The sequence below is a fragment of the Podarcis filfolensis genome (assembly GCF_964270895.1).
Source record: "Podarcis filfolensis genome assembly, chromosome: 16".
NCBI classification, from domain to species: Eukaryota; Metazoa; Chordata; class Lepidosauria; order Squamata; family Lacertidae; genus Podarcis; species Podarcis filfolensis.
In genome coordinates, this window is record NC_139620.1 from 5,332,060 (window position 1) to 5,359,808 (window position 27,749).

Here is a 27,749-nt window from a genome sequence, read left to right on the forward strand (position 1 = left end):
AAAGGTCCGTATAGTTAAAGCTATGGTTTTCCCAGTAGTGATGTATGGAAGTGAGAGCTGGACCATAAAGAAGGCTGATCGCCGAAGAATGGATGCTTTTGAATTATGGTCTTGGAGGAGACTCTTGAGAGTCCCATGGACTGCAAGAAGATCAAACCTCTCCATTCTGAAGGAAATCAGCCCTGAGTGCTCACTGGAAGGACAGATCCTGAAGCTGAGACTCCAGTACTTTGGCCACCTCATGAGAAGAGAAGACAAGGAGAAGGGGATGACAGAGGACGAGATGGTTGGACAGTGTTCTCGAAGCTACAAACATGAGTCTGACCAAACTGCGGGAGGCAGTGGAAGACAGGAGTGCCTGGCGTGCTCTGGTCCAGGGGGTCACGAAGAGTCGGACACGACTAAACGACTAAACAACAACAACAACAAATGAATGAATGAATGAATAAATAAATAAATAAGAAAAAACCCCCGCGATACTTTGTAATGATTTGGGTACTTAATAATAGAATGAGTGAATAAATAAAAATAAATAATGAATAAATGAATAAGAAAAATAATGAATAATAATGAATAATAAAACAACAAATGAATGAATAAATAAATAAGAAAGAAAGACGGAGGGGATACTGAGGCAAAGGGCACGGAACGCGAGGACCACGCTCTCCCTTTTAAAAACCATTCTCGGCTGGAGCCACGCCCCTCTTTCCCCGCCCCAGCCAATGGCAGCGGCGCCCCTTTCACCGGAGCGCTACATTCGCTTCCTTATATGGAGCGCCGCGCCTTATAAGGCGCCGCCTCGTCGCCATGGCCACGTTGTCAATGGGTCTCTATCTCTCCGCACCCCCCCCCCGCGTCCCTCCCGCGGAGCACGTGACCCGAGGCAGCAGGAGAAGCAGCGGCGGCGGAGAAGCGAAATTGACAAGCGGAGACGGAGGAGCGACGCTGCCGCCGCCGCATCTCTCGGAAAAGAAAAGTTCCTCGCCCGCTCCGCCTCTCCCACGTCCCTAGGATTTTTTTCTTTTTTTTAAAAAAGCCAGTTTTGAGGGAAGCGGGGGAGGAAAAAAATTAAAATAAAATAAAATTCCGAAGCATTGTCCGGCGGCTTGCGCGGGCGGGAGCTGCGCGCGGGCGCAACTTCAGGATCGGGGCCGCCGCGTTGCGCGCAAAAGAAGAAACCGCTGCCTTTTTTTGCACTGGAGGGAGAAGCGCGAGGAGCAGCCTCGAGCCCCCAGGTGGGATTTGCTTCAAAGAAAAGGAAAGGGAAAAAAAAGAGAAAACCATCAATTTCTTCTCCAGGATTCCGAAGGAGAATTAAAAGCGATTTTCTGGGTACTACCCTCCTTTTTCCTCTTCCTTTCCGATAAAGGAGATGTTTCCCCCCTCGCTTTGGGGTGGTATTATTATTATCAAACCTTATTTTATCTTGGTGGTTTTGCTTGTGGTTAAGTCATCGCTGCCCACTCTGACAGATAGGAATTTATTTTTGAATTTATTTGGGGGTGCAGTGGTAAGTCGAAGGAGCGCTGCCTATTTTTTTTTTTTGTCTTCCTGTTGGAGAAGAAAAGCTTTCCCTTATTTCTGGGGTACTTTCCCCTTTTCAGGTAGCAAATGACACGAGGCAACATCGTGCTATAGGCACACCTACCTGTGAGTTTTAAGTAGCGAGCTCCTCCGCTGACTGCAGGGGCGCGCGCTTACTCCTGAGTAAACGGGTGAAGGTTTGTGCCGTGTTAGGAGCGATTTATCCCCACCCTCTCCCGCAAAAGCAAGACAGGATAATGATGACTCCCGAAAAAGAAAAATTAAAAAGAAAGAACTTTCGTTGGGGGAAAAATATATGAGAGTTTGCAGAACAGGCAGAAACTTCACAAATTGATTTTTGCTCTCTTTAAAAAAACAGCAACACGATTTAAACAGTACAGATTTGATGTTAGTTGCTTGCAACAATGATGTTTAAGGATGGCTTTTGGTGTTCAGCTGAAAAACAAAAAACTTGCCCAGTCATCTGTGCTGGCATCACTTGCTAGGATTATTAATTATTATTTCTGTGGGATGAAATTATGGTAATTCAAAACGAGTTTAATGCTACTAAATATTCTGTTATAATTAAAGAAATAATTATATGTAATTTCCGTAGCAGGATTTGACATCTGTTAAAAATATTACTAATGCTAATAAAGTTGCTTTAATTGTAATAGGGTGAAAGCTTAACACAATTGTGTATAGACAGTGGCATGAATATTTATTAAATATTGACTGTTGTTACTAATGACCGTTAATGTCTAGAGAAGGAAAGAGGATCTAATAATATTAGCAACAATAGTGTTATCAACAGTAATCACTAGTAATTTTATTAACAGCAATCTAATGCTGTTAATCATGATGTATCAATTACCATTACCTGTGAAAATAGCAACGTATTAATAGGAATATATTGCTAATAATGTACAGTATTGCTTTTAACAGTGCTGCATTACTGATATTACAGATTTTGCAGGTAGCAATATCAATACAATTAGATGCCATTTCTTCCTGCGCAAAGCTTTTAAGAAATATTATTTATTATTCAATGGACATTCATTGCTATAGGGGGAAATGACATTTATTCATAAATATATTATTAGGAGGTGGTTGGAGATAATAAATTCTTCAGAGGGTTGGTAAAAGGAATATCATTTTAATTCTTGCTACGCTTGGAAAAAGACAAATCCCCCCCCCAAATCCTTCATTGATCTGTAGATGATCTTCATCACCTTGATCAGGGGTCAATAGGAGAATAAAGATATATACAGGGGTTCAGAGTTAAACCCACATGCTCCCTGATCCTAAAAACAGTTCACCGGAATAGATCTGTCTCATTCATGCAAGCTACTTTCTCTGTTGCTAGAGAAACTCTCCCTTCTTGAAAATTGAAATCTGAATGCCTGTTGATTTTGACCATAGAAAGGACAGAATGGGGAGGGAAACGGAGGCTAGATTAGGGTCTTTGCCCTGGCTGAGATGGATTCAATTTGCCCACACCCCAAAGGCAGAAGCACCCTAAAAACCCAGAGACGGGCATTTCTGGTGATGAAACATCCATCCCAGAGACAGTTTCGGATGAAGGCTCTCCCTCTCTTTCGGAAGCCCATCAAAATCTGATGGATCGTTTCTTTGGGGCCACCATCATTTTTTAAAAGAATATTTTTTTGGGGGGAATACCAGGGAACTGACTTTGAACTACCTCTCAAAGACTTGTTCGTTGCATTTTCTGTTCCTTTTGGGACACCGCTGCCTTAAAAGGCAGATGAACAGCCCCCCAAAAGGCTATCTTAAGATGTCGTATATTTTACACTCGATGGGAATGTGAACTTTAGACAACGGGGATGGGAGTTGTGTGGCTTCTGGTTTTTCCTTCGCCTTTCTTGCACAATGTTTGCTGAGCTCTCTTCTTAAAAATAAACTAACCTCTTGCACCTTTTTTCTCTCCCTGTCCTTCCTCGCCTTAAAAAAATAAAACCCCCATGCACAGATCTGTCAGGATTTGAATGCCTGCTAGCAGCTGCCGCCTCACTGGAAGAAGTTTTCTCTCTGGTTATGGGCAGCTTTTTTCGGAGCCTGCTGCCTGTGTGCTTTCCATCCTCTGGCGACTGAAGACCCGAGATTCCTTCCCTTCTCTCTGCTGGGCTTCTGCCAAATCGAGGCATTGTGATCTTCTTTCTCCAGCAAAGAAGGCAGACCGCTTCTTTGGGAAGACAGACCCACGGGGAGGAAAATGGAGGGAGGCGACTGCAATTTCCCTTCCCGGCACTGATTCTTACTAGTGGGGATTTTGGGATTCCCTCTGCCGCTTTTCCTGGAAGAAAACCTTCGTTTACAGTTGCCTGCTCGGTCTTGTGGGGCGAGCAGTGGGGGGAGAAGCTGCCAAAGACGCCCCTCCTTTCATTCCTTATTCTTCTCCCTACCCCGCCCCCCCACCCTGCAAAGCATGCAGTTGTTTGCTCTTCTGCTGGAAAGTAGATTTATAACCCCGCTTTCTTTGGGATCTGTTTCATCCTCATTTTCCTCTTCCTCCTCTCTACCTGCTCCCTCCTTCTCTCCCTCCTTCACGGCTGGTCCCTTCCACCCTCTCCTCCTTCCCAAACTTCAGCCGCTCACCCCCTGCCCTTCTCCATTCCTCTTCCCTCCTCCTCCTCCTTTCCTTCCTTCTCTCCCTCCTTTCTCTTGCCCGCTTCCCGTCCACTCGTTCCCCAGCCTTCCTGCCCATCTCATCCTTTCCTTCTCTCCCTAGCTGTCATTCTCTTGCCCACTGCTGCCCCTTCTTGACCTCCCAGCCTCTGCAGCCAGCCCCATACCTCCTCCAACCAACCCCCACCTCTGCCAGATCTCTCTCTAGCCCCCCGCAATTCTCACCCCCTTTCTCCCCTCCCACTCCCACCCTTTCCTGCCCCTTCCTTACTACCCCTGTCCCAGGATGGCTCTGGTGGTGACTCCCTGGCAGGAGGAGCTGCCTGGCGTTCCTCCAGGGGTCCCCCCGCAGCTGCCAGCCCCAGCACCCCAGGAGCCCAGCGGGGGCAGCAGCGGGGAGGGCAAGGCGTCGGCCTCGGCTGTGGACTGTCTGGTGTGCGGGGACAAGGCCAGCGGGAAGCACTACGGCCAGTTCACCTGCGAGGGCTGCAAGAGCTTCTTCAAGCGCTCCGTGCGCCGCAACCTCAGCTACACCTGCCGTGCCAGCCGCCAGTGCCCCGTCGACCAACACCACCGCAACCAGTGCCAGCACTGCCGCCTCACCAAGTGCCTCAAGGTCGGCATGCGCCGTGAAGGTGGGTTGCCCGAGGAGGGGGGGTGTCCCATGCATCTCATCCTCCTCTCTCGCTTTCTCTCTGCTTTCTTGCAATCTCCCTCTCCTCCCTTCGCTCTCCAGAGGCCACTCTTCCATTTCTTCTTCTTCCCCTGTTTTTCCCTGTTCGGATCTCTCTTGCTGTTTCCTTTTCGGGAAGTTGTGACATCCCTTTTCTTGCTCGCCTCCTCCCTGCTGCCTTAGGGCTCCTCTGGAGAGTAATTATTATTATTATTATTATTTATTTATATCCCACCCATCTGGCTGGGTTTCCCCAGCCACTCTGGGCGGCTTTCAACAGAATATTAAAATACAATAGTCTATTAAACATTAAAAGCTTCCAATTTTAAACATAGTCTATAACATTACAAGTGTTTTTTAAAAAATCCTGCTAATGTCTTAACTTGAGTACATTGCGTAGCTCAGTGGTCAGAACACCTGCTTGGCATGTAGAAGGTCCCAGGTTCCATCCCCGCTGGCAGAGGCTCTCTTGCCCCAAACCCTGGAGAGCGACTGCCAGTCAGTGCCAAAAGCACCGAGTTTCCTGTGATCCTGGTTTTTCTTTTTCTGTGGATGTATTCTGCGAAATGTCACTGATGCATCAATAGTCCTATTATTTATGTATTCATTCGTTACCTGCCCTTCAACCTAAGTTCCCAGGGCAGGTTCCACCAACTAAAACACAGTGTTGAAACGGCTAACAATCACAAAAATAACGTGGGCCCTAAAAGGATACGGCTTGAGTGTCAAAAGCACTTCATTCAGTTTATATTCCACGCTTCCTCTCGAAGGAGCGCAGGGTGGAAAACCTATCAATCATGTAGAAAAGCATTTGAGAAGAGAAAGAACATAAGCAGAGCCCGCTGGATCAGGCCAATGGCTCATGTAGTCCAGGATCCTGTTCTCACAGTGGCCGATCAGATGCACCAGTGGCTCCTGTGGGAGGGAGTTCCGCAGTTTAACGATGCACTGGGTGAAAAAGTCTTCCCCTTTTCTCTGTCCAGGGATCTGAGGGTCGCCGGAAACAGTCTTCTTTGAGCCCCCAAATGGCAACCTGGGTAAAGAGGGATGTTTTTAAAATCCCTCCGGAAAGTCAATTACGAGGCAGGTGGGCGCAACTCGCTCAGGAAGGCATTTCACAAATGGGGAGCCACCACCAAGGAGGCCCTGTCAATGCCAACTGGGCAGCCTCCAGTGGTGGCACCCTTACTACCACAGCCTCCTCTGCTGGTCTGAAATGCTTGATACTGGGAAAGGTGCTTTTTAAAAAGGTACTGGTGCCTTAGTGGCCAATGGTGCGTTAATGGCAGATTTGTGCACAGGAACAGAATAATCTGTCTTATATGGAGTCTAACCACTGATCCATTTAGCACAGTGTTGTCTCCGCTGACTGGAAGAAGCTCTCTGGGATTTCAAGCAGGGATTAAATGTGGGATCTTCGGCACGCCAAGCAATCGCTCTACTCCTGGGCTACAGTCATTCCATTCAAAAATAAGAAGCTAGTCCTCATGGTTCTGAACAGAGGGTTGGTTTTAATTCGGAGCTGCCTTACACCAAGTCAGCCCCTTGGATCTATTTAGCTTTGTGTTGTCTACACTGGCTGGCAGCAGCTCTCCAGGATTTCAGGCAAGGGGTCTCTCCCAGCTGTACCTGGGGATGGCAGGGATCGAACTCAGGACCTTGTGCATGCGGGGTCCTTGCTGTGATACCGAGCTACGGCCTTTTCCTGAACCATCCACACACCATTCTGCCTTATTAGTTGCGTTCTGCAGTGCTTCCTCAATGTCCGTGTATTATTGCCACCCAGAGGGGCAAACTGCGATTCTTGCATTGTAGGGGGTTGGACTAGATGACCTTTGGGGGTGCTCCTCCAACTCTGCCATTCTATGAAAAGCAGGGCAAATAATTAAATCAGGCCATTTGAGTTAAAGGCTGAGAAAACGATAAACTAAAACCGACAGATTTGCACACCGGCTACTTCCACCCCTGTCCTGATTTTATTTATTTCTGTTCTCCGCGGGAACCTGGTTTAATTTCAATTTATTTGTGGCATGAAAAGTGAGGAGGATTTCAGCAGGGAGTTCTGGGACTTGCAGTGACTGGGAACAAAGCAGAGTTTCTGGTCCGAAACTTTTGCAGCGGCAAACTCTGTCGAAAGGGAAATAGGTGCCCTGCCACTGTCCTGAAGCTGAATGCGGGGAAGCTTCGGGACAGATAAAATAATAATAATAATAATAATAATAATAATAATAATAATAATAATAATAATAATTTATTATTTATACCCTGCCCATCTGGCTGGGCTTCCCCAGCCACTCTGGGCGGCTTCCCCAAAAAATATTAAAATACTGTAATACATCAAACATTAAAAGCTTCCCTAAACAGGGCTGCCTTCAGATGTCTTCTAAAAGTCTGGTAGTTGTTGTTCTCTTTGACATCTGGTGGGAAGGCGTTCCACAGGGCGGGCGCCACCACCGAGAAGGCCCTCTGCCTGGTTCCCTGTAACTTGGCTTCTCGCAGTGAGGGAACCGCCAGAAGGCCCTTGGAGCTGGACCTCAGCGTCCGGGCAGAACGATGGGGATGGAGATGCTCCTTCAGGTCTACTGGGCCGAGGCCGTTTAGGGCTTTAAAGGTCAGCACCAACGCTTTGAATTGTGCTCGGAAACTTACTGGGAGCCAATGTAGGTCTTTCCAGACCGGTGTTATGTAGTCTCGGCGGCCGCTCGCAGTCACCAGTCTGGCTGCCGCGTTCTGGATTAGTTGTAGTTTCCGGGTCACCTTCAAAGGTAGCCCCACGTAGAGCGCATTGCAGTAGTCCAAGCGGAAGATAACCAGAGCTTTTTCACACAACACATAGCTAGACTCTGGAACTCCCTCCCACATGAGGGCAGAGGCAGCCACCAAGGCTTGAAAGGAGGACTGGGCAAATTGATGGAGGGGAGAGGGCTGTTTGTCGCTAGCGCTAGCCCCTGTTGGCTACCAGCTGCTGTGGCTTTGCTCTGCCTCCAGAAAGCTTCTGAAAGCCAGTTGCTGCAAATCGCAAATGCGGAGAGCACTGCTGTCGCACCCACGCCCTCCTTTTGGTCTTCCAAAGAGGCATATGGATGGTCACTGTCAAAAGAGGAGGCAGGACTACAAGGCCCCCACTTGACGTGACACAGTCGCCAGGCTCTTCTGATGTCCTTACGGTCCGTAGGAAGTCTATGTACCTCCCTAGTTCCTTACAGGTATTTGGCCTTGGTGAGGAGAGGATGTTGGACTAGACTGGACTCCTTTGGCCTGATCCAGCGGGCTCTTATTGCATTCTTAAAAGTAAAGGTAAAGGGACCCCTGATCATTAGGTCCAGTCGTGGCCGACTCTGGGGTTGCGGCGCTCATCTCGCTTTACTGGCCGAGGGAGCCGGCATACAGCTTCCGGGTCATGTGGCCAGCATGACTAAGCCGCTTCTGGCGAACCAGAGCAGCGCACGGAAATGGCATTTACCTTCCCGCCGGAGCGGTACCTGTTTATCTAATTGCACTTTGACATGCTTTTGAACTGCTAGGTGGGCAGGAGCAGGGACCGAGCAACGGGAGCTCACCCCGTCACAGGGATTTGAACCACCGACCTTCTGATCGGCAAGTCCTATGCTCTGTGGTTTAACCCACAGCACCACCCGCGTCCCATTGCATTCTTACGAGAGCACTATAAAAAGGGCCTATACGGGGACCCTAATTCTTCATCTTCCTTCCATCCCTCTTCTGCTTTCCCCGCCTCCCATTTTCCTTTCTGACTCTCTCCCTTTTCAACCCTGCTTTCCGCCTGTTCCCCTTTTCTTCATTTCCCCCCTCCTCTTTTCTTTCTCTCCTCCTCTTCTCCCTTTCTTTGCCTTCCTCTTCCTCTGCAACCCTTTTGCAAAGGCAGATTTTGATTATCCAGCCTTGCCCAACCACGTGCCCGTTGCTGAATCATCCTCCTCTCTGCTCCTGCAATTCTTTCCCTCGTACCCCTTGATTCATGCCCGTCTTTGTCTTCCCAAGAACCTCCCAGTGTAGGAGAGCATCCCCTCCTTTTCATCTTTCCTCTTCAAATTTATTTACCTTTTCCCTTTCCTTCTCTCTGTCCTCCCTCTGCGTTTTCTTCTTTTCTTTATTTTTAAGGATGTGCCTCTTAAGATTCCATTTCTTCCCCTCCACATTTAAGCAGAGGGGCTCCTTTGCAAGACTACTGGACACATTAATGGCTGATGAGGCTACCAACATCTGCTAGCTGCAATGGCTATTTTCTGCCTCCACTGTTGGAGGCAGTAAGGTAAAGGTAAAGGGACCCCTGACCATTAGGTCCAGTCGGGGCCGACGCTGGGGTTGCGGCGCTCATCTCGCTTTACTGGCCTAGGGAGCCGGTGTACAGCTTCCAGGTCATGTGGCCAGCATGACTAAGCCGCTTCTGGTGAACCAGAGCAGTGCATGGAAACACCGTTTACCTTCCCGCCGGAGCGGTGCCTATTTATCTACTTGCACTTTGATGTGCTTGTGAACTGCTAGGTTGGCAGGAGCAGGGACCGAGCAACGGGAGCTCACCCCGCTGCGGGGATGCGAACTGCCGACCTTCTGATCGGCAAACCCTAGGCTCTGTGGTTTAACCCACAGTGTCACCCATGCCCCTGACGTTAGAGGCAGTAGCCACTGAATAATAGCAGTTCCAGGAAACCACAGGGCTTGTGGGCATCTGCTTGGGCATTGTGGGAACATTTGCAGGATAAAAAGCTACAGGATTTTTGGGGAAGGTTTTGAGAAGTGCACAGGTTAGAAAGGAAACCAGTGCAGCTGCCACAAAATATTTGCAGGCCCCCGGCAGTGTTTTTAAAATCTTTTTTATTTTTTAATATATCTTTATTAATTTAAAATAAATACATATATGAAAAACAGACGTACATATAAGTAAACAAACATACAATCAAACAAATAACAGAAAAATCAAACAAACCACTGCACTATAAGAAGATTAATATAATTATCATCATATATACTCCTGGTATTGAACACAATTATAAAATTTGTAGAAAAGAAATTTAAAACTGACTTCCAATTAATCTCGCTGTACTTTGTCTATCCATTACGTTATACCGCACAGTTACTTGTATACTTTCTTTTTACCTCCTCCCTACGAATTTAGAAAACTATGGAGTAAAAGGAAACATCTTGGCAGAATTAGACTGAGCCCCCAGCAGTGTTAAAGCAGCACGGTGTCTGACCGCCCCAGTAGCAGGTAGAGAAACAAATAATCATGGCTAGGTGATAATAAAAAAAAAAGTTGTCTGGAGGGGGCAAAGGATTCCTTGGAGGAGAGAGAATGCGGGAAGATTTGAGACAGCGTTTTCGGAGCTTGCTCACGCAGCGCAACCTGTGGAACTCCTTGCCACAGTAGGCAGGGACAGTGACCAACTTGGATGGCTTTAAAGGAGGATTGGGCTGGTTCATGAAGAGGGCTATCGATGGCTGATAGCAACGATGGCTGTGCTTCTTCCGCCATGGTCAGAGGCAGCAATTCTTCTGAATGCCAGTTGCTGCAGGAACTGCAGGAGAGGAGAGGGCCTTTTGTGCTCCAGTCCTACTTGCGGGTTTCTGACAAGATGGTCTATTGGCCAGATCCAGCGGGCTTGTTTGTGGGGCCAGAGCTGAGCGCCCTCTGATCTGCCTGCCCTGTCAATCATGCACAAGGAGGGGGGGGGAGGAAGTGGGGCAGGTTCCCGTTGCCTAGACACAAGCTTTTTTTTTAAAAAAAATCATTTTTATTGATTTTCCAATAAAAAACATCCAATTAATATATCCAATCGTAATGCTCCAATTAAAATAAAAAACTAAAATAAAAAGAGACCAAATTATAGTCCAAATTATAATTATTAATTTTTCGGGGCTCCCCAAGATCTGGCTCTCTGAAGCATATCTCCACATCTTAGTCCTGTTTCTCCTCGTTGTTTCCATATTTTCCACATCTCGATTTTGACGCTTCTTACTTACTTAATTTTCAGTTTTCTTTTTCATTGTGATTACTAACAACCCCAAGGGCATGGTAATGCATCATACTATATACAAAGCAAACAAAATAATAATAATAATAATAATAATAATAATAATAATAATAATAATAGGTCAATTTATATCCTGCCTTTTTCCCTGACAGGGACTCAAGGCTGCTTACAAATAAAATAAGAACTGCTAATTATTATTATTTTTTGAGGGGTGCAACCATTAAAAAAACAATTAAACAATGTAATTAAAATTACCTATCTGTCTATAGGGGATGCGGGTGGCGCTGTGGGTTAAACCACAGAGCCTAGAACTTGCCGATCAGAAGGTCGGCGGTTGGAATCCCCGCGACGGGGTGAGCTCCCGTTGCTCGGTCCCTGCTCCTGCCAACCTAGCAGTTCGAAAGCATGCTAGTGCAAGTAGATAAATAGGTACCGCTCCAGCGGGAAGGTAAACGGCGTTTCCGTGCGCTGCTCTGGTTCACCAGAAGTAGCTTAGTCATGCTGGCCACATGACCTGGAAGCTGTACGCCAGCTCCCTCAGCCAGTAAAGTGAGATGAGCGCCGCAACCCCAGAGTTGGTCACAACTGGACCTAATGGTCAGGGGTCCCTTTACCTTTACCTATCTGTCTATAAGATTCCTGTGTTGTACGGGGTTGGACTTGATGGCCCCGGAAGGGTCCCTTCCAACTTTACAATTCTGTTAAAAACATACTGGCAATCTCCCTACGACAGAGGAATGGCAAACTAAGCTGTTGGACTGCGCCGAAATGGCAAAACTGACCGGAAAGCTCAGGAATCAAGAAGATGAGAACTTCAAGAAAGAATTTGGGGGGGGGGGAATTATAATTTATTTAGGACACCATTGTAAAGCAGGTGAAAACATTACCAGGATTCTAATAATGCTTGTAATGGAACAAATATGATGGATAATATGGACAGGTACAAAATATTGTTGTTGTTTAGTCGTGTCCGCCTCTTCGTGGCCCCATGGACCAGAGCACGCCAGGCCCTCCTGTCTTCCACTGCCTCCCGCAGTTTGGTCAAACTCATGCTGGTAGCTTAGAGAACACTGTCCAACCATCTTGTCCTCCGTCGTCCCCTTCTTCTTGTGCCCTCCTCCTTGTGCCCTCCATCTTTTCCTACATCAGGGTCTTTTCCAGGGAGTCTTCTCTTCTCATGAGGTGGCCAAAGTCTTGGAGCCTCAGCTTCAGGATCTGTCCTTCCAGTGAGCACTCAGGGCTGATTTCCTTCAGAATGGAGAGGTTTGATCTTCTTGCAGTCCATTGGACTCTCAAGAGTCTCCTCCAGCACCATCATTCAAAAGCATCCATTCTTCGGCGATCAGCCTTCTTTATGGTCCAGCTCTCAATTCCATACATCACTACTGGGAAAACCAGAGCTTTAACTATACGGACCTTTGTTGGCAAGGTGATACAAAATATAGACTGAAATAATACGCAGTTGGAAATGTTGACACTAGATTCAGAGAAATGTGTATTTGGCATTGTTACAGCTCTTCATTTGTAAAACCAAATAAAAACAATTAAAAAGACCACATACTGGCAATCACAACGGGAAAATAATAATAAGGAAATGAAATAGAAACATATGCATCCTTCGTTTCCCGAGCTTGCTTGGGTGGTGAATACTGAGAATCTTAAGTCAGAAACCCAGGAAATAAAATTTTCCCCTCCTCAGGACGACGTAACGACTTATTGGTTTCACAAAATAAATGCTGAGACGCGAATCATGTGCTTTCTCCCTTCTTCCCCCCATAACATTGTATTAATTTTCCAACAATAACAGAAACAAAACAAACAACAATAAAAACCAAAATGAAACAAATTGACTTTCCCCCTGATCCCTTCCTTGGTTCCATTATATATCAATGTACTACCTGTCCATTATAAAGTTTTAACCATTTGAATTTCTTATTGTCCATTCATAATAAAATTACAAGAATTCTCAAAACTCTGCCAATGTATTAACCTGTGTACATTGCAATAAAGTCCTTCCATTCGTCCTTAAATTCCTTGTCGTCGCTTCCTCTTAATTTCATTGCCAACTTTGCCGTTTCAGCATATTCTTCTAATTTAACTTGCCAATCTTCTTTAGCCGCGACGCTTTCTTCTTTCCAATGTTGTGCTGTTTGTGCAGCTGTGGTTGCATACATAAACAAATTCTTTTGTGATCTTGGTAAGTCCATTCCTGTAATACCTAACAGGAAAGCTTCTCTTTTTTTTTTTGGCAAAGGTTATTTTAAACACCTTCATTTCATTATAAATAATTTCTCAATAATTCTTAACAATTTTGCTGTCTCACCACGTATGAAAAAATGTACCTTCTCTTGTTTTACATTTCCTACACTTGTTTTCTCTAGTTTTGTACATTTTTTGCTAGTTTAACCAGTTAGATACCTGAAGGAGCGTCTCCACCCCCATCGTTCTGCCCGGACACTGAGGTCCAGCTCCGAGGGCCTTCTGGCGGTTCTCTCCCTATGAGAAGCCAAGTTACAGAGGGCCTTCTCGGTAGTGGCACCCGCCCTGTGGAATGCCCTCCCACTAGATGTCAAAGAGAAAAACAACTACCAGACTTTTAGAAGACATCTGAAGGCAGCCCTGTTTAGGGAAGCTTTTAATGTTTAATAGACTATTGTATTTTAATATTTTGTTGGAAGCTGCCCAGAGTGGCTGGGGAAACCCAGCCAGATGGGCAGGGTATAAATAATAAATTATTATTATTATTTATTATCTATACGTAATTTTCTCTTTTTTATATACATTTTTATTATTTTTTTAACATATTAATTCCAACATTCATACAACATAACTTCTCATCTTATACAATATTTATGGACTTCCGTCAACGCCTCTGATGATTTTCCGTTTTTTATCACTTATTATGCATTTCTTAATTCCATATTACCTTTAATTATCCTTAACTAATAATTCTCCTCATTGTCTTTTTTTTTGCAATATTTCAAATAATTCACCTTACAAAACTTCTTGCCGACCTACTAGCGCAATCTGTTCATCACAATTACTTTTCAAATCATCCGTAAATTGACTCCAGCCTTCTGAGAATCTCTGGTCCCGCAGGTTTCGAATCCTTCCTGTTAGTTTATCTAATTCTGCATAGTCCATCCATTTCATCCTCCGTTCTTCTTTCTGCCGCCATTGCATATAAAAACAACCTATACATCATTTTCTCCCTCCCTCCCTTCTTGTCTCCCTTCAGCCGTACAACGGGGGCGCATGGCTCCCGCGCAGCCCAGCCCGGGCCAGTACCCCTTCGCCAACGGAGACCCCTACAATTGCCACTCCTACCTGACGGGCTTCATCTCCCTCCTCCTCCGGGCAGAGCCCTACCCCACTTCCCGCTATGGGGCCCAGTGCCTGCAGCCCAACAACATCATGGGCATCGAGAACATCTGCGAGCTGGCCGCCCGCCTCCTCTTCAGCGCCATCGAGTGGGCCAAGAACATCCCCTTCTTCCCGGACTTCCAGTTGGCCGACCAGGTCTGCCTTCTGCGCATGACCTGGAGCGAACTCTTCGTCCTCAACGCCGCCCAGTGCTCCATGCCTCTCCACGTGGCTCCCCTCCTGGCCGCCGCCGGCCTCCACGCCTCGCCCATGTCCGCCGACCGCGTGGTGGCCTTCATGGACCACATCCGCGTCTTCCAGGAGCAGGTGGAGAAGCTGAAGGCTCTGCACGTCGACTCGGCCGAGTACTCCTGCCTGAAGGCCATCGTCCTCTTCACCCCAGGTGAGCATCACGCGCTGCCGGAACGGAGGAGGAGGAGAGGGTTATTGGTGGCCATGATGGCCATGCTCTGCCTCGTCATTTCATCATTTGGGGCAGGCCAAAGAAAGTCCTCCTTCATGCAGGGCGTTGTTAAACTATGGAACTCAGTGCTGCAGGAGGCAGCGATGCCTGCTATTAAGTACAGTGGTACCTCGGGTTACATACGCTTCAGGTTACATACGCTTCAGGTTACAGACTCCGCTAACCCAGAAATAGTGCTTCAGGTTAAGAACTTTGCTTCAGGATAAGAACAGAAATCGTGCTCTGGCGGCACGGCGGCAGTGGTAGGCCCCATTAGCTAAAGTGGTGCTTCAGGTTAAGAAAAGTTTCAGGTTAAGAACGGACCTCTGGAACGAATTAAGTACTTAACCCGAGGTACCACTGTAGTGGGGTGGACATAGCAAACGACACAGAGGTTTCTCCAAGTAGTTCTTTATAAGTAAGCTGGAACAGCAAACAGCTCAGCTGGCCTGCTTTTATAGGCAGCCAGCTGTCAACATTTTAACAACAACAGCCCAGGGTTTCCTGCCTAAGTTAACTTATGTGGACCTGAGGGAAAACTATACAGTGGTACCTTGGGTTAAGTACTTAATTCGTTCCGAAGGTCCTTTCATAACCTGAAACTGTTCTTAACTTGAGGTACCACTTTAGCTAATGCGGCCTCCCGCTGCCGCCGCGCGATTTCTGTTCTCATCCTGAAGCAAAGTTCTTAACCCGAGGTACTATTTCTGGGTTAGCGGAGTCTGTAACCTGAAGCGGATGTAACCTGAAGCGTTTGTAACCCGAGGTACCACTGTATACACAATACCCCTGGTGGCCAGGGTGAGAACTTCAGTACATAACATCTGCCATCTTGGATGGCTGGAACAGAAGGCTGTCATTGGTTAATGGCTGTGCTCTGCCTTTACAGTAAAGAGTAAGCGATGCTTCTGAATACCCAGTTGTTGGAAACCGCAGCAGGAGAGAGGGCTCTCATGCCCAGCTCCTGCCTGTGGGTTTGCCATGGCAGCGGGGGTGGGGGGCAGCACTTTGCTGGCCATGGTGAGAACAGGATGCCAGTCTCTTCTGATCGTGTTGGATCTGATTGCGCAATTAATTTGAAGGCGGCTGCAATGCTGAATGGCTTCAGGAACACGTTCCTTTCCTGGCGAGCGGTTGTTAGGGGAGATCAGGGGAACGCCACCACTGAGAAGGCCCTCTGCCTGGTTCCCTGTAGCTTCGCTTCTCGCAGGGAGGGAACAGCCAGAAGGCCCTCAGCCCAGGACCTCAGTGTCTGGGCTGAACAATAGGGGTGGAGACACTCCTTCAGGTGTACTGGGCTGAGACCATTTAGGGCTTTAAAGGTCAGCACCAACACTTCGAATTGTGCCTGGAAATGTCCTGGGAGCCAATGTAGGTCTTGCAGGACCGGTGTTATGTGGTCTCGGTGGCCGCTCCCAGTCCCCAGTCTAGCTGCCATATTCTGTCCCAGGATGACCTATGAGAAAGTCGTCTTCCCTCTGTTGCTTGATTTTTCCTCTAATGAGGGAATCCATGCCCCAGGAAGGTATGGAGGTTGCAGAAAGGCATGGGGGAAGCTTCTCAAGTGATTCAAGCAAGGAGCCAGAACAAGTTACCAGCCAAGGTGGGCTGGCTATCCTGGCGTCGGTGGGCCAATTCCTGGCCCACTGGATGGAGAGAGCTTGCTTTTGCTGGCAAGAAGAGTTTGGGGTGGTCACCTGCCTACATCTGAGTTGGAGGGAGGTCAGACAAGATGACCCCTGGGACACTAATGAACACCTGCATGGCCAAAAAAGCCACCATGGTCTGGAGTGATTCTGTGTTATGCCAGCAGAGGGTGGAGGAGTGACTCCCTCTCGCCTCCTGCTGGAGGGAAACAGAAGCGACTCGCCCCTTTGGGAACAATAGGAGAGCACAATTTCTGAACTAAAGGACCTGCCTCCCGCAACCACCAGTCTGCTGCTGTAAACCAGGCCAAGAGGCCAATCAGACCTGAAGGATCAATCTCCCTGGAAACTACCATTAATCCAGAACACAGCAGCTAGACCGCTGAGACCACATAACACCGGTCCTGAAAGACCTACATTGGCTCCCAGTACGTTTCCGAGCACAATTCAAAGTGTTGGTGCTGACCTTTAAAGCCCTAAACGGGCTTGGCCCAGTATACCTGAAGGAGCGTCTCCACCCCCATCGTTCAGCCCGGACACTGAGGTCCAGCTCTGAGGGCCTCCTGGTGGTTCCCTCACTGTGAGAAGTGAGATTACAGGGAACCTGGCAGAGGGCCGTCTTGGTGGTGGCGCCCGCCCTGTGGAACGCCCCTCCCAAAAGAGATCAAATATATAAACAACTATCTGACTTTTAGAAGACATCTGAAGGCAGCCCTGTTTAAGGAAGTTTTTAATGTTTGATGTTTTATTATGTTTCTCACCTTCTATTGGGAACCACCCAGAGTTGCTGGGGAAACCCAGCTGGATAGGCAGGGTATCATCATCATCATCATCATCATTATTAGTAATATATATATCCCTCAAACCCAGTGTTGTCCACACTGACTGGTAGCTGCTCTCCGTGAGTTCAGGCCAGGAGCTTCCCTAGAGATGCTGCTGGGCATGTGTGTGTTAACTTGGGACCTTCTGCATGCCAAACAGGTGCTGCACCTGTGAGCTGTGACCCTCCCCTTCACCTTTCTCCTGGCACCACTGCCTAGAGCTGGCCTCTGCAGAAGCAGAGCTTAATAAACTGCATGCATGTCAAGGAGAAAGGGGATAGAGAAGAGTTTTTCTCCCTCTCCCATAGTTCTAGAAGCCGTGCAACGAAGCTTGAACGTTGGAAGATTTGGGGGAGAGAAAAGAAAGCGCTTCTTTGCAGTGCACATAGTTAAACTCCCTCCTGCAGGAAGCAGCGATGGGCAAAGGCCTAGGTGGCTTTAAAAGAGAATGACACAAGTTCATGGAGCAGGAGAGTGCTATTGAGGGCTACTAGCCATGTTGTCTAGGGATGCGGGTGGTGCTGTGGGTTAAAACACAGAGCCTAGGACTTGCCGATCAGAAGGTCGGCGGTTCGAATCCCCGCGACGGGGTGAGCTTCCATTGCTCAGTCCCTGCTCCTGCCAACCTAGCAGTTCAAAAGCACGTCAAAGTGCAAGTAGATAAATAGGTACCACTCCGGCGGGAAGGTAAACGGCGTTTCCGTGCGCTGCTCTGGTTCTCCAGAAGCGGCTTAGTCATGCTGGCCACATGACCCAGAAGCTGTATGCCGGCTCCCTCGGCCAGTAAAGCGAGATGAGCGCCGCAACCCCAGAGTCGGCCAGGACTGGACCTAATGGTCAGGGGTCCCTTTACCTTTACTTTTTAGCCATGTTGTCTATGTGCTGCCTCCACAGTCAGAGGCAGGAATGCTTCTAAAGACCAGTTTCTGGAAACCGCAGGAGGAGATTTGCTCTTGTGCTCAAATCCTGCTTCTGAGTTTCCCACTGGGGCATCTGGGTGGCCGCTGTAAGAACAGGAGGCTGGGCTAGAAGGATCCAGCAGAGCCTTCTTACCTTTCTATTTGCCCTATGAACATGTGCTTTTTTTGCATTCTGTTTCAACCATGTACATGGCTTTGACACCATTGTCTTGTGAAGCGGTCTATAAACTTGTTGAATCTCAGTGGCAACCTCCTCGATTCCGCCCTGCCATTGATCAGTGCCGGCTGTTTTCTTGAAGGCATCAGGTAGCTGAGCTTGCGATGGCAGGGCGTGTGTGTGGGGTTTTTTTGCTTGTGTCTTAAGTGAGCTCACCTTGCCAAAATGTACGTCGGTTTCTGAAATCACCCCCGGGCCAGTTTGCCTTTGCCAGCACAAGATGGAAACTGTCGGAAGTTTGGGCACACAGCCTTTGCACAGAGCTAAGGGAGTGAGAGGGATGCGGGTGGCGCTGTGGGTTAAACCACAGAGCCTAGGACTTGCCGATCAGAAGGTCGGCGGTTCGAATCCCCGTGATGGGGTGAGCTCCCGTTGCTCTGTCCCAGCTCCTGCCCACCTAGCAGTTCAAAAGCACGTCAAAGTGCAAGTAGATAAATAGGTACCGCTCCAGCGGGAAGGTAAACGGCGTTTCCGTGTGCTGCTCTGGTTCGCCAGAAGCGGCTTAGTCATGCTGGCCACATGACCTGGAAGCTGTACGCCGGTTCCCTTGGCCAGTAAAGCGAGATGAGCGCCGCTACCCCAGAGTCGGCCACGACTGGACCTGATGGTCAGGGGTCCCTTTACCTTTACCACTGTATAAGGCATGCTGCTACTTAAACCAGCCCTTTGTTGAGAACAATGAGGACTAGGAAACTCAGCTAGTGCAGAATTCAGCCACCAGGTTGCTCACCGGGACAAGACGGTTTGATCATCTTACACTGATCCTGGCCTGACCACAGTGACTGACAATTAGTTTCTGGGTCCAATTCAAAGTGCTGGTTTTGACTTAGAAAGCCTTAAATAGCTCAGGACCGCAATACCTTAAGAACCACCTCTCCCCATATGAGCCAACCCAGACCCTGAGACCCCAGACCCTGAGTCTTTTTAAGAGAGTGAGGGACCTCTGTACCCCCAGACTGTACCTTTAACCTTAGAAGCTTGAAACCTTAGCAAGAATAGGTTGGAACAGAACCTGCATCTCGCGTCCCCATGTCTGCTCTGGTCATCTAGCATTTGCTAGGGGGTGAGTTCACAAAGGTGCTTGAGAAACTTTTTGCTTTGATGCCCGGAGTAATGTGCCATGACTGGCAGATAAACAGCCCGCCTCTCTTTATCTCTGTGCTTTTTTTTTTTTAATTAACCAAATCTAGCTGCCCCCCTTTCTCTCCCCACACGCACACACCCCGGTGCTCCTTTCATCCCTTTGGTGGCCCACGACATCCCCAGAGTAAGCGTTTTCAAGTCCCAGCTATTGACGCCGGCGACGGGCGGCCCATTCTCCCCATGCAGCTAAATGTCTGTTGCGTTAGCCATGCCGCGTTAGAAAAAAGCGGCGGCTGTGAATGGATTCGCGGTGAGGTCCCTTTTGGGGGTCTCTGTCAATAGCGGCGGCGTTCGTGGCCTGAATAGCCACGGCGCTCATTTGAGGGGCTCTGAATGGAGCTGTTTTGTGGCTCCCGCAACGGGGGAGAGGGATGAACTCAGCTTGAAGGTTTCGTTCAAGCTGGGAAACTGCAGCCCTCGGAGACGTATTTCACTGGAGTGCTTTGGGGTGGGGAGAGTGCTTCTCAACAGGCATGGGGGGGGGAAACACAACGACCCTCAAATGTATATTCTCTTAATTGAATCCTGGAATTATGCTCTGTGGAATTTTTGGGGGGGTGGGGGAAGGTGATGTAATATCTATCTATCTATCTATCTATCTATCTATCTATCTATCTATATACTATCCCACCCTCCCCAGCTGAAGCTGGGCTCAGAGCGACTAACAACAGTAAAATAATACAGCATTCTAAAATAAATTCATTATAAAATCAGTTCAGATCAAATTAATGGCAACCATTGGGCTAGAGTTCTGTGAAGATTACCAAAGGACGGGGTCAGGCTGTGCCTTGGCTAAAGGCTTGGTGGAACAGCTTTGTCTTGCAGGCCCTGCTGAAAGATGGCAAGTCCCGCAGGGCCCTAGTCTCTTGTGACAGAGTGTTCCACCGGATCGGGGCCACGGCCCAAAAAGCCCTGGCTCTGGTTGAGGCCAGCCTAACCTCCTTGTGGCCTGGGACCTCCAAGATGTTTTTGTTTCAAGACCGTAAGGTCCTTCGTGGGACATACCAGGAGAGGCGGTCCCGTAGGTACGAGGGTCCTAGGCCGTATAGGACTTTAAAGGTTAAAACCAGCACCTTAAACCTGACCCTGTACTCCACCGGGAGCCAGTGCAGCTGGTATAGTACTGGGTGAATGTGATCCCGCGGCAAGGACCCTGTAAGGAGTCTTGCCGCGGCATTCTGCACCTGCTGGAGTTTCTGGGTCAGTCTCAAGGGCAGCCTCACGTAGAGTGAGTTACAATAATCCAGTCTGGAGGTGACCCTCGCATGGATCACAGTGGCTAGGTCAGGGCGAGAGAGTAAAATGACTGAATTTGGCAAAGTGATGCTCACTTCAAGAATCACCTTAGACTGAAGAAAGGAAGAAGACCCTCAGTCTAGCATCCTGTTCTCCCTGAGGCCAATACCTGAACAGTAAGCTCACAAGCAAGAGTTGAGCACAAGAGAATTCTCTCCTTTCTTGTCTTTTTCGCCAACTGAAATTTAGAAACATTGCTGTCTCTGACCACAGAGGCAGAGCGCAGCCATCGTGGCTACTAGCCATCAGTGGCACTCATGAACACGAAATTTATTATGGTCAGAGACCAACTTGAGAAACACACATGGAACTACAATCCCAATATATACAACAAAGGATTTTCAGTTTAAAAGTGCGATAGGCATAGTAAAGGAGGTAAAGGGACCCCTGACCATTAGGTCCAGTCGTGGCCGACTCTGGAGTTGCGGTGCTCATCTCGCTTTATTGACCGAGGGAGCTGGCGTACAGCTTCTGGGTCATGTGGCCAGCATGACAAAGCCGCTTCTGGCGAACCAGAGCAGCACACGGAAACGCCATTTACCTTCCCGCCAGAGCGGTACCTATTTATCTACTTGCAACTTTGACGTGCTTTTGAACTGCTAGGTTGGCAGGAGCAGGGACCGAGCAACAGGAGCTCACCCCGTCGCGGGGATTTGAACCGCCGACCTTCTGATCAGCAAGTCCTGGGCTCTGTGGTTTAACCCACAGTGCCACCCGCATCCCATATAGGGGACATATAGGCATATAAACACAGATAGGCATATAAACACATAAAAACTTTAAAATAGACTACCATAGAGAAATGATCCAAAGTCGCCTGTGGATCTGGGTTTGGGAATTTTCAAACTAGATTGAATCGGGCGATGGTCTGCACCTACAGATCTGTGCGCAGAATCTGGCGACCATCTGGGTCATCTTGGTTTCTTTGCCTAACAGGAGAAGATCAAATTTTTGCTTTGCCGGGAGGTCAGCAAGCCTCACCAGCAGGGGGTCAAAGGTTTCTCTACATGCCTCATTGTAAAAGGGACATCTAAAAAATATGTGTTCAGGGCTTCCTATATATTCTCCATTGGGACGCGGGTGGCGCTGTGGGTTAAACCACAGAGCCTAGGACTTGCCGATCAGAAGGTCGGTGGTTCGAATCCCCGCGACAGGGTGAGCTCCCCTTACTCGGACCCAGCTCCTGCCAACCTAGCAGTTCAAAAGCACGTCAAAGTACAAGTAGATAAATAGGTACCGCTCCGGCGGGAAGGTAAACTGCGTTTCCGTGCGCTGCTCTGGTTCGCCAGAAGCGGCTTAGTCATGCTGGCCACATGACCCGGAAGCTGTACGCCGGCTCCCTCGGCCAATGAAGCAAGATGAGCGCCACAACCCCAGAGTCGGCCTAACCATTGCTTTTGCTTGGCCCGAGCCCAGACTTAGAGGGCTTGAGGGGCAAAACCCAGTTTCTGAAGTGTGTTCAGGACTGCTGTCTGCCAGCCTGTCTGGAACTGGTCGCAAAGGATCAGTGGAGCTATACCCCGGGGGAGCAGTTTCAGTGACAGCCATTTATAGATTGATGTTAGGCTGATATGTGCCAATCCTCTCTTTAACCCGTCCAAGTTGGTGGCTATCCCTGACTCTTGTGGAGTTCCATAGTTCCCTTATGCTCTGCAGGAAAGGCTTCCTTTTGTCTGTCCTGAATGATGAAATGATGACTCAGGGTGGGGGAAATGGAAGGATACCATCGCACAGTGCGCAGCCAGGCTCTAGGCAATGGTGGTCTCCAGCTCGTATGGTTTTTATAATTCATAGTGCATACCAGGGCTATCAACGGCTGCTAACCATGACAGATATATTTGACCTCCATAGTTTAGCGGAACCTTGGTTCTCGAACTTATTCCATTCCGGGAGTCCGTTCGACTCCCGAAATCATTCATAAACCAAGACACGGCTTCCGATTGGCTACAGAAGAAGAAGAAGAGTTTGGATTTGATATCCCGCCTTTCACTCCCCTTCAGGAGTCTCAAAGCGGCTAACATTCTCCTTTCCCTTCCTGCCCCACAACAAACACTCTGTGAGGTGCGTGGGGCTGAGAGACTTCAGAGAAGTGTGACTGGCCCAAGGTCACCCAGCAGCTGCATGTGGAGGAGCGGAGACGCGAACCCGGTTCCCCAGATTACGAGACTACCGCTCTTAACCACTACACCACACTACACACACAGGAGCTTAAGCAGAAGCTGCGTCTGACATTCGGCTTCTGAAAAAACGTTCGAAAACTGGAACACTTACTTCTGGGTTTTCAGTGTTCAGGAGACAAAATGTGTGAGTACCAAGGCGTTCAAGAACCAAGGTATGACTGTATGTCTCTTAATACTAGGTGCTAGGAATCACAGGTGGGGAGAGTTGCATACCCACCAACATTACTCCTATGAAAATAGAGACGCTCTATTCCCTTATTATTGCTGCTGCTGCTGTTATTTTACTATTTACCGTATTTTTCGCTCTATAAGATGCACCAGACCATAAGACACACCTAGTTTTTTGGAGGAGGAAAACAAGGGAAAAAATATTCCGAATCCCAGAAGTCAGAACAGCGCAGCGATCCCTCTTGCTGTTCTGGCTTCTGGGATAGCTGCGCAGCCTGCATTCGCTCCATAAGACACACACACATTTACACTTACTTTTTAGGAGGGAAAAAGTGAGTCTTATAGAGCGAAAAATACAGTATACCCTGCCCATCTGACTGGTTTGCCCCAGCCACTGTGGGCATCTTCCAACATATATAAAAACATAATAAAACTTGAACCATTTTAAAAAACCCTTCCCTATACAGGGCTCTCTTCTGATGTCTTCTGAAGGTTGTAAAGTTACTATATTGGCCCGAAAATAAGCCATACTCCCCCTCCCCCAAATTCCAACTGTGAAAAGTTAAAGTGCGGCTTAGATTCGCGACCTTACAAAACCTGGCTTTTACGATATCGCTGCTGGAACAGACATGCGGTAAAATGGAACGGGAGTGAGTGCCTGCGAAATTTCAAAGCTGTGGCTTATATTAGGGTGTGGCTTGTATTTGGGCCAATACGGTACTTTTCTCCCTGGCTCGGGGGTGGGTGGGTCGCATAACTTAATACCCTCCAACATTTCTCCAGTGAAAATAAGGAAAAGCGGGATCAGATCAGAAACCGGGACAGCTTCTGTCAATCCAGGGCTGTCCAGGGCTGGAGGAGCTGGAGTTTCGGTTGTGCTGTGGCCCTGGTGTGGGCATCGCCTTGGGAATCTGGCTGGCCCCTGTGAGAATAGGATGCTGGCCTAGCGGATGGTGACTTTTTAAAAAATAATATTTATTATTTTCCAAACATAAACATAACAGAAGAAAAAGCCAACAATAATAAAGAAAAAAGAATGAAACGGAAAAAGGAAAAAGAACATAAAACATAAAATACATCAAATCACCACATAAGCTAAAACTTAATTAATTAATCAAAATCCATCTTCATAAACATATTACTTGACTTCCTCAAATCTCTTCCATCTGAGTTTCTTAGTAATTATATATAGCCGTTTCCAATATCATTATTTCATAAAACCATATCACAGTCATAATCATATTTCCTAACTTTTCTTATCGTATATTTTCTTATTTATTTATTTAATCCTAGGCCTAATTGATTCTTTCAGGTGATTACATATCTTTAATATTACAATATTTATTCAAATAGTTTTAAAATTTCTTCCAATCTTCTTGGTATTCCTCTTCTTTCTGGTCGCGGGTTCTGCCGGTGAGATCAGCCAGCTCCATAAATTCCATCATCTTTTTTCTGGTCGCGGGTTCTGTGGGTGAGATCAGCCAGCTCCATAAACTCCATCATCTTTTTTCTGGTTGCGGGTTTTGCCGGTGAGATCAGCCAGCTCCATAAACTCCATCATCTTCATCTGCCAGCGGACGGTGACTTTTACCTCATGTGGTGGACTTGTGATAAAGTTAAGAATTTTTGGGAGTTAATTTACAATGAACTCAAGAAAATATTTAAATACACCTTTCCCAAAAAAAACCAGAAGTCTTTTTGTTGGGTTTGATGGGGAAGGAAATTAAGAATGTCGACCAAAGACTTTTTATGTACGCCACAGCAGCGGCAAGAAACATGCTTGCCCAAAACTGGAAACTCCAAGAATTTCCTACCATTGCGGAGTGGCAGACGAAAATGATGAGCTACACAGAGTTAGCCAAACTGACGGGAAGAATTCGGGACCAGGACGAGCAGAGGTTTCAAGAAAATTGGAGTAAATCTATGGTGTATATAAAGGATAAATGCAAAACTTTAAAAACACCGGCAGGGCTGAAATAACTTTTACAATGTACGGCAGATACAAGGTTTATAAATGGAATACGCGATATAAGAAAATAAGGGGTACTCGCTGAAGGGATGGAGGGAAGTCGCAAGCTCGGCAGAGCTAATAGTATCAATGTGAAGGTAAAGGGACCGCTGACCATTAGGTCCAGTCGTGCCCGACTCTGGGGTTGCGGTGCTCATCTCGCTTTATTGGCCGAGGGAGCCGGCGTACAGCTTCCAGGTCATGTGGCCAGCATGACTAAGCCGCTTCTGGTGAACCAGAGCAGCGCACAGAAACGCCGTTTACCTTCCCTCCGGAGTGGTACCTATTTATCTACTTGCACTTTGACGTGCTTTCGAATTGCTAGGTTGGCAGGAGCAGGGACTGAGCAATGGGAGCTCACCTGTCGCGGGGATTCGAACCGCCGACCTTCTGATTGGCAAGTCCTAGGCTCTGTGGTTTAACCCACAGTGCCACCCATGTCCCTGTGATTTATTGTATTGTACTGTAAAAGTATGTATAAGGACTGTAAAAGTATGCATAAGGAAAATAATAATTTTATTTTTTTTTAAAAAAGAGAATAGGGTGCTGGCCCAGATGGGATCTTCTCTAGCCAGATCCAGCAGCTGGGCTCTCACGCCGATCAGTTGATCTCCCGTGCGAACCTTCTTTCCTTCTCCCCCTTGCAGATGCGGTGGGGCTGACGGACTTGTGCCACGTGGAGAACGTCCAGGAGAAGTCCCAGTGTGCCTTGGAAGAGTACGTCCGGAACCAGTACCCCAACCAGCCCAGTCGATTTGGGCGCCTCCTCCTTCGCCTCCCCTCGCTGCGCATCGTCTCTGCCCCTGTGATCGAGCAACTCTTCTTTGTGCGCTTGGTAGGCAAGACCCCCATCGAGACGCTGATTCGAGACATGCTCCTTTCAGGGTCCAGCTTCAACTGGCCCTACATCTCCATGCAGTGAAAGCAGCCGGGGGTTGGAGGCCGTGACTGCAGCCTTGCCGTTGCCTTTGCCCCCCAAAATGGGCGACGGGGGCCTTGTTGGTGCGCAGACAGCGGTGGGCTGTCACTCAGGGAGCCAGAGCGTCTCACCTGTGCTTCCTCCAAAATGGCGGCCCTCGAGACAACCAGGAAATGACATCAAGGAGGTGGAGCTTGAGGTCGCTTTCCTGGTTCCTTCTAATCCCCCAAGGGGGGTGGGAGTGACTTTGGAAAAGCCTGCCCTTCCATATTTATATCGCAGACAAAACAAAATGGCAGCCGTTTTCTTAAAATGAGCTTGATCCTTGGATGGTTATTTTTAAAAATATGCTTTGTCTACAAGAATGTCCTTGCCCCTCAAGGAATTATACTGGACATTATGGATCGAGAACCTGAGATCTTTCGTTGTCCCATGTCTAAGAGATTTCTATAGCTTCGTTGGTGGGTCTCCCTTGGGCCCACCTTCTCAACTGGTGAATGTTTTGTTGACAGCGTGTCTGCTGAACGGCCCGCCTAGGAGAAGGTTTGCAGTAGATTGTGATACAAACTTGGTGACACGCAAAAACACGTGTGGCTTGCTGAGCCTCAATTGTGCAACGGCACCTCAAACAATCTTTCACCTTCCCTTTTGCGTTTGTGCATAAATGTGTAACGAGGGAGAAAAGGGCTGGGGCAATTAGAAAAAAAGACTTGCCTCTTCAGACCAATCAAAAAGAAAAGACTTGCCTCCTCAGCCTGCTTTTCTTTTCTTTTTATAACATGGACTTCCTTCTTCAGGCCAATATGTGTGAAAGTGTCCTTTACAATACTGCAAAAAGCCCACATATCTTCCAAGACTCCTTCCCTGTGGTCCTTTACAGCCTAGGGAACTGTCTACAATCTATGATGTTTGGGAGTGATGGTGGCTATCATACTCTATACATGAACTGAAGCAGAAGAGATACAGAAAAAAACGAACAAACCCAGAATTGGAGTCGGGGGCAGTTGATTCCATTCATGTGCAAAAAAGAGGAGATAGACAGGGGCGAGAATTCTTTTTCCTTTTTAATCTAAAGGAGGGGCAAAATGATTTGGGATGTCTCTTACCTGAAGGGGAAACATGCTATTTATAAAATAAAATAAACTCAGATTATATCCTACCCCCGTTGCCCAGCTAAATGTACTTACATACAATTCAACACCCATAATTTTTTAAATTTCGGATGGTTTCTTTGTAAGCGCAGCGGCGGAAGATCTCATCTAATGGATTGTGGGTTCCTTTCTTGGATGCGGGGGAGACGATGAAAAAGAAACCAGGAAAAATGCAGCATCCATCAAGTAGATTTAATTTTTTTTAAAAAATGATGGAGCTGGCATTATAATTAAAATTGATGATTGCTGAACTCCTTCCAGATTTTTTTTTAAAAAAAATTCACTTCCCTCCCTTTCTCCACCTTTTCCCTATCTATGATGCCCCAGAATCTGTGGGTTTGGGGAAAGATGAGCTTCACCCCCCCCCCCCCGTTTTTCTCTCAGGAAACATTTGCCCAGGACGATTACGACAGATGGTGTGGCCAAGTAGGAGGAAGACGGTTTGCGGGAGGTAAAGCAAGAGAATGTGTGTGTGTGTGTGTGTGTTTGTGCGTATGTGGTTTCAGGAAATGGAACCTCAACGTAGCTGTTAAATGTTTTCCATCAAAGAGGGGGGGAGCGGCAGGCAGGCGTGAGGGAAAGGAAAGGGGGGTGTCACTTGTGCATTTTTGCTGTTTATTC

The 27,749-nt window shown here is 47.7% G+C and overlaps 1 protein-coding gene across 2 annotated transcripts; it reads left to right on the plus strand.

Annotated features, from left to right (window-relative positions):
* Positions 1–898: 898 nt before the first annotated feature.
* On the plus strand, positions 899–27,375 carry LOC310751782 (nuclear receptor subfamily 2 group F member 5-like). 2 transcript variants are annotated; one of them, XM_083591435.1, is made up of 4 exons: positions 899–1,332; positions 3,515–4,805; positions 14,072–14,599; positions 25,706–27,375. In XM_083591435.1, exons 2-4 carry the CDS (start codon positions 4,457–4,459, stop codon positions 25,978–25,980), a joined length of 1,152 nt encoding a protein of 383 aa, XP_083447561.1. In that variant the 5' UTR covers positions 899–1,332; positions 3,515–4,456; the 3' UTR covers positions 25,981–27,375. The 2 variants fall into 2 exon arrangements, with proteins under 2 accessions (XP_083447561.1, XP_083447560.1); XM_083591434.1 differs by lacking the exon at positions 899–1,332 and having other exon boundaries at positions 2,942–4,805.
* The last annotated feature ends 374 nt before the right edge of the window (positions 27,376–27,749 follow it).

Coding starts and splice junctions, on each gene's coding strand:
- LOC310751782 (XM_083591435.1), top strand. CDS start 4,457: ATGGCTCTGGTGGTGACTCCCTGGCAGGAGGAGCTGCCTGGCGTTCCT. Junction 4,806..14,071: donor GGTCGGCATGCGCCGTGAAG/GTGGGTTGCCCG, acceptor GTCTCCCTTCAG/CCGTACAACGGGGGCGCATG. Junction 14,600..25,705: donor CATCGTCCTCTTCACCCCAG/GTGAGCATCACG, acceptor TCCCCCTTGCAG/ATGCGGTGGGGCTGACGGAC.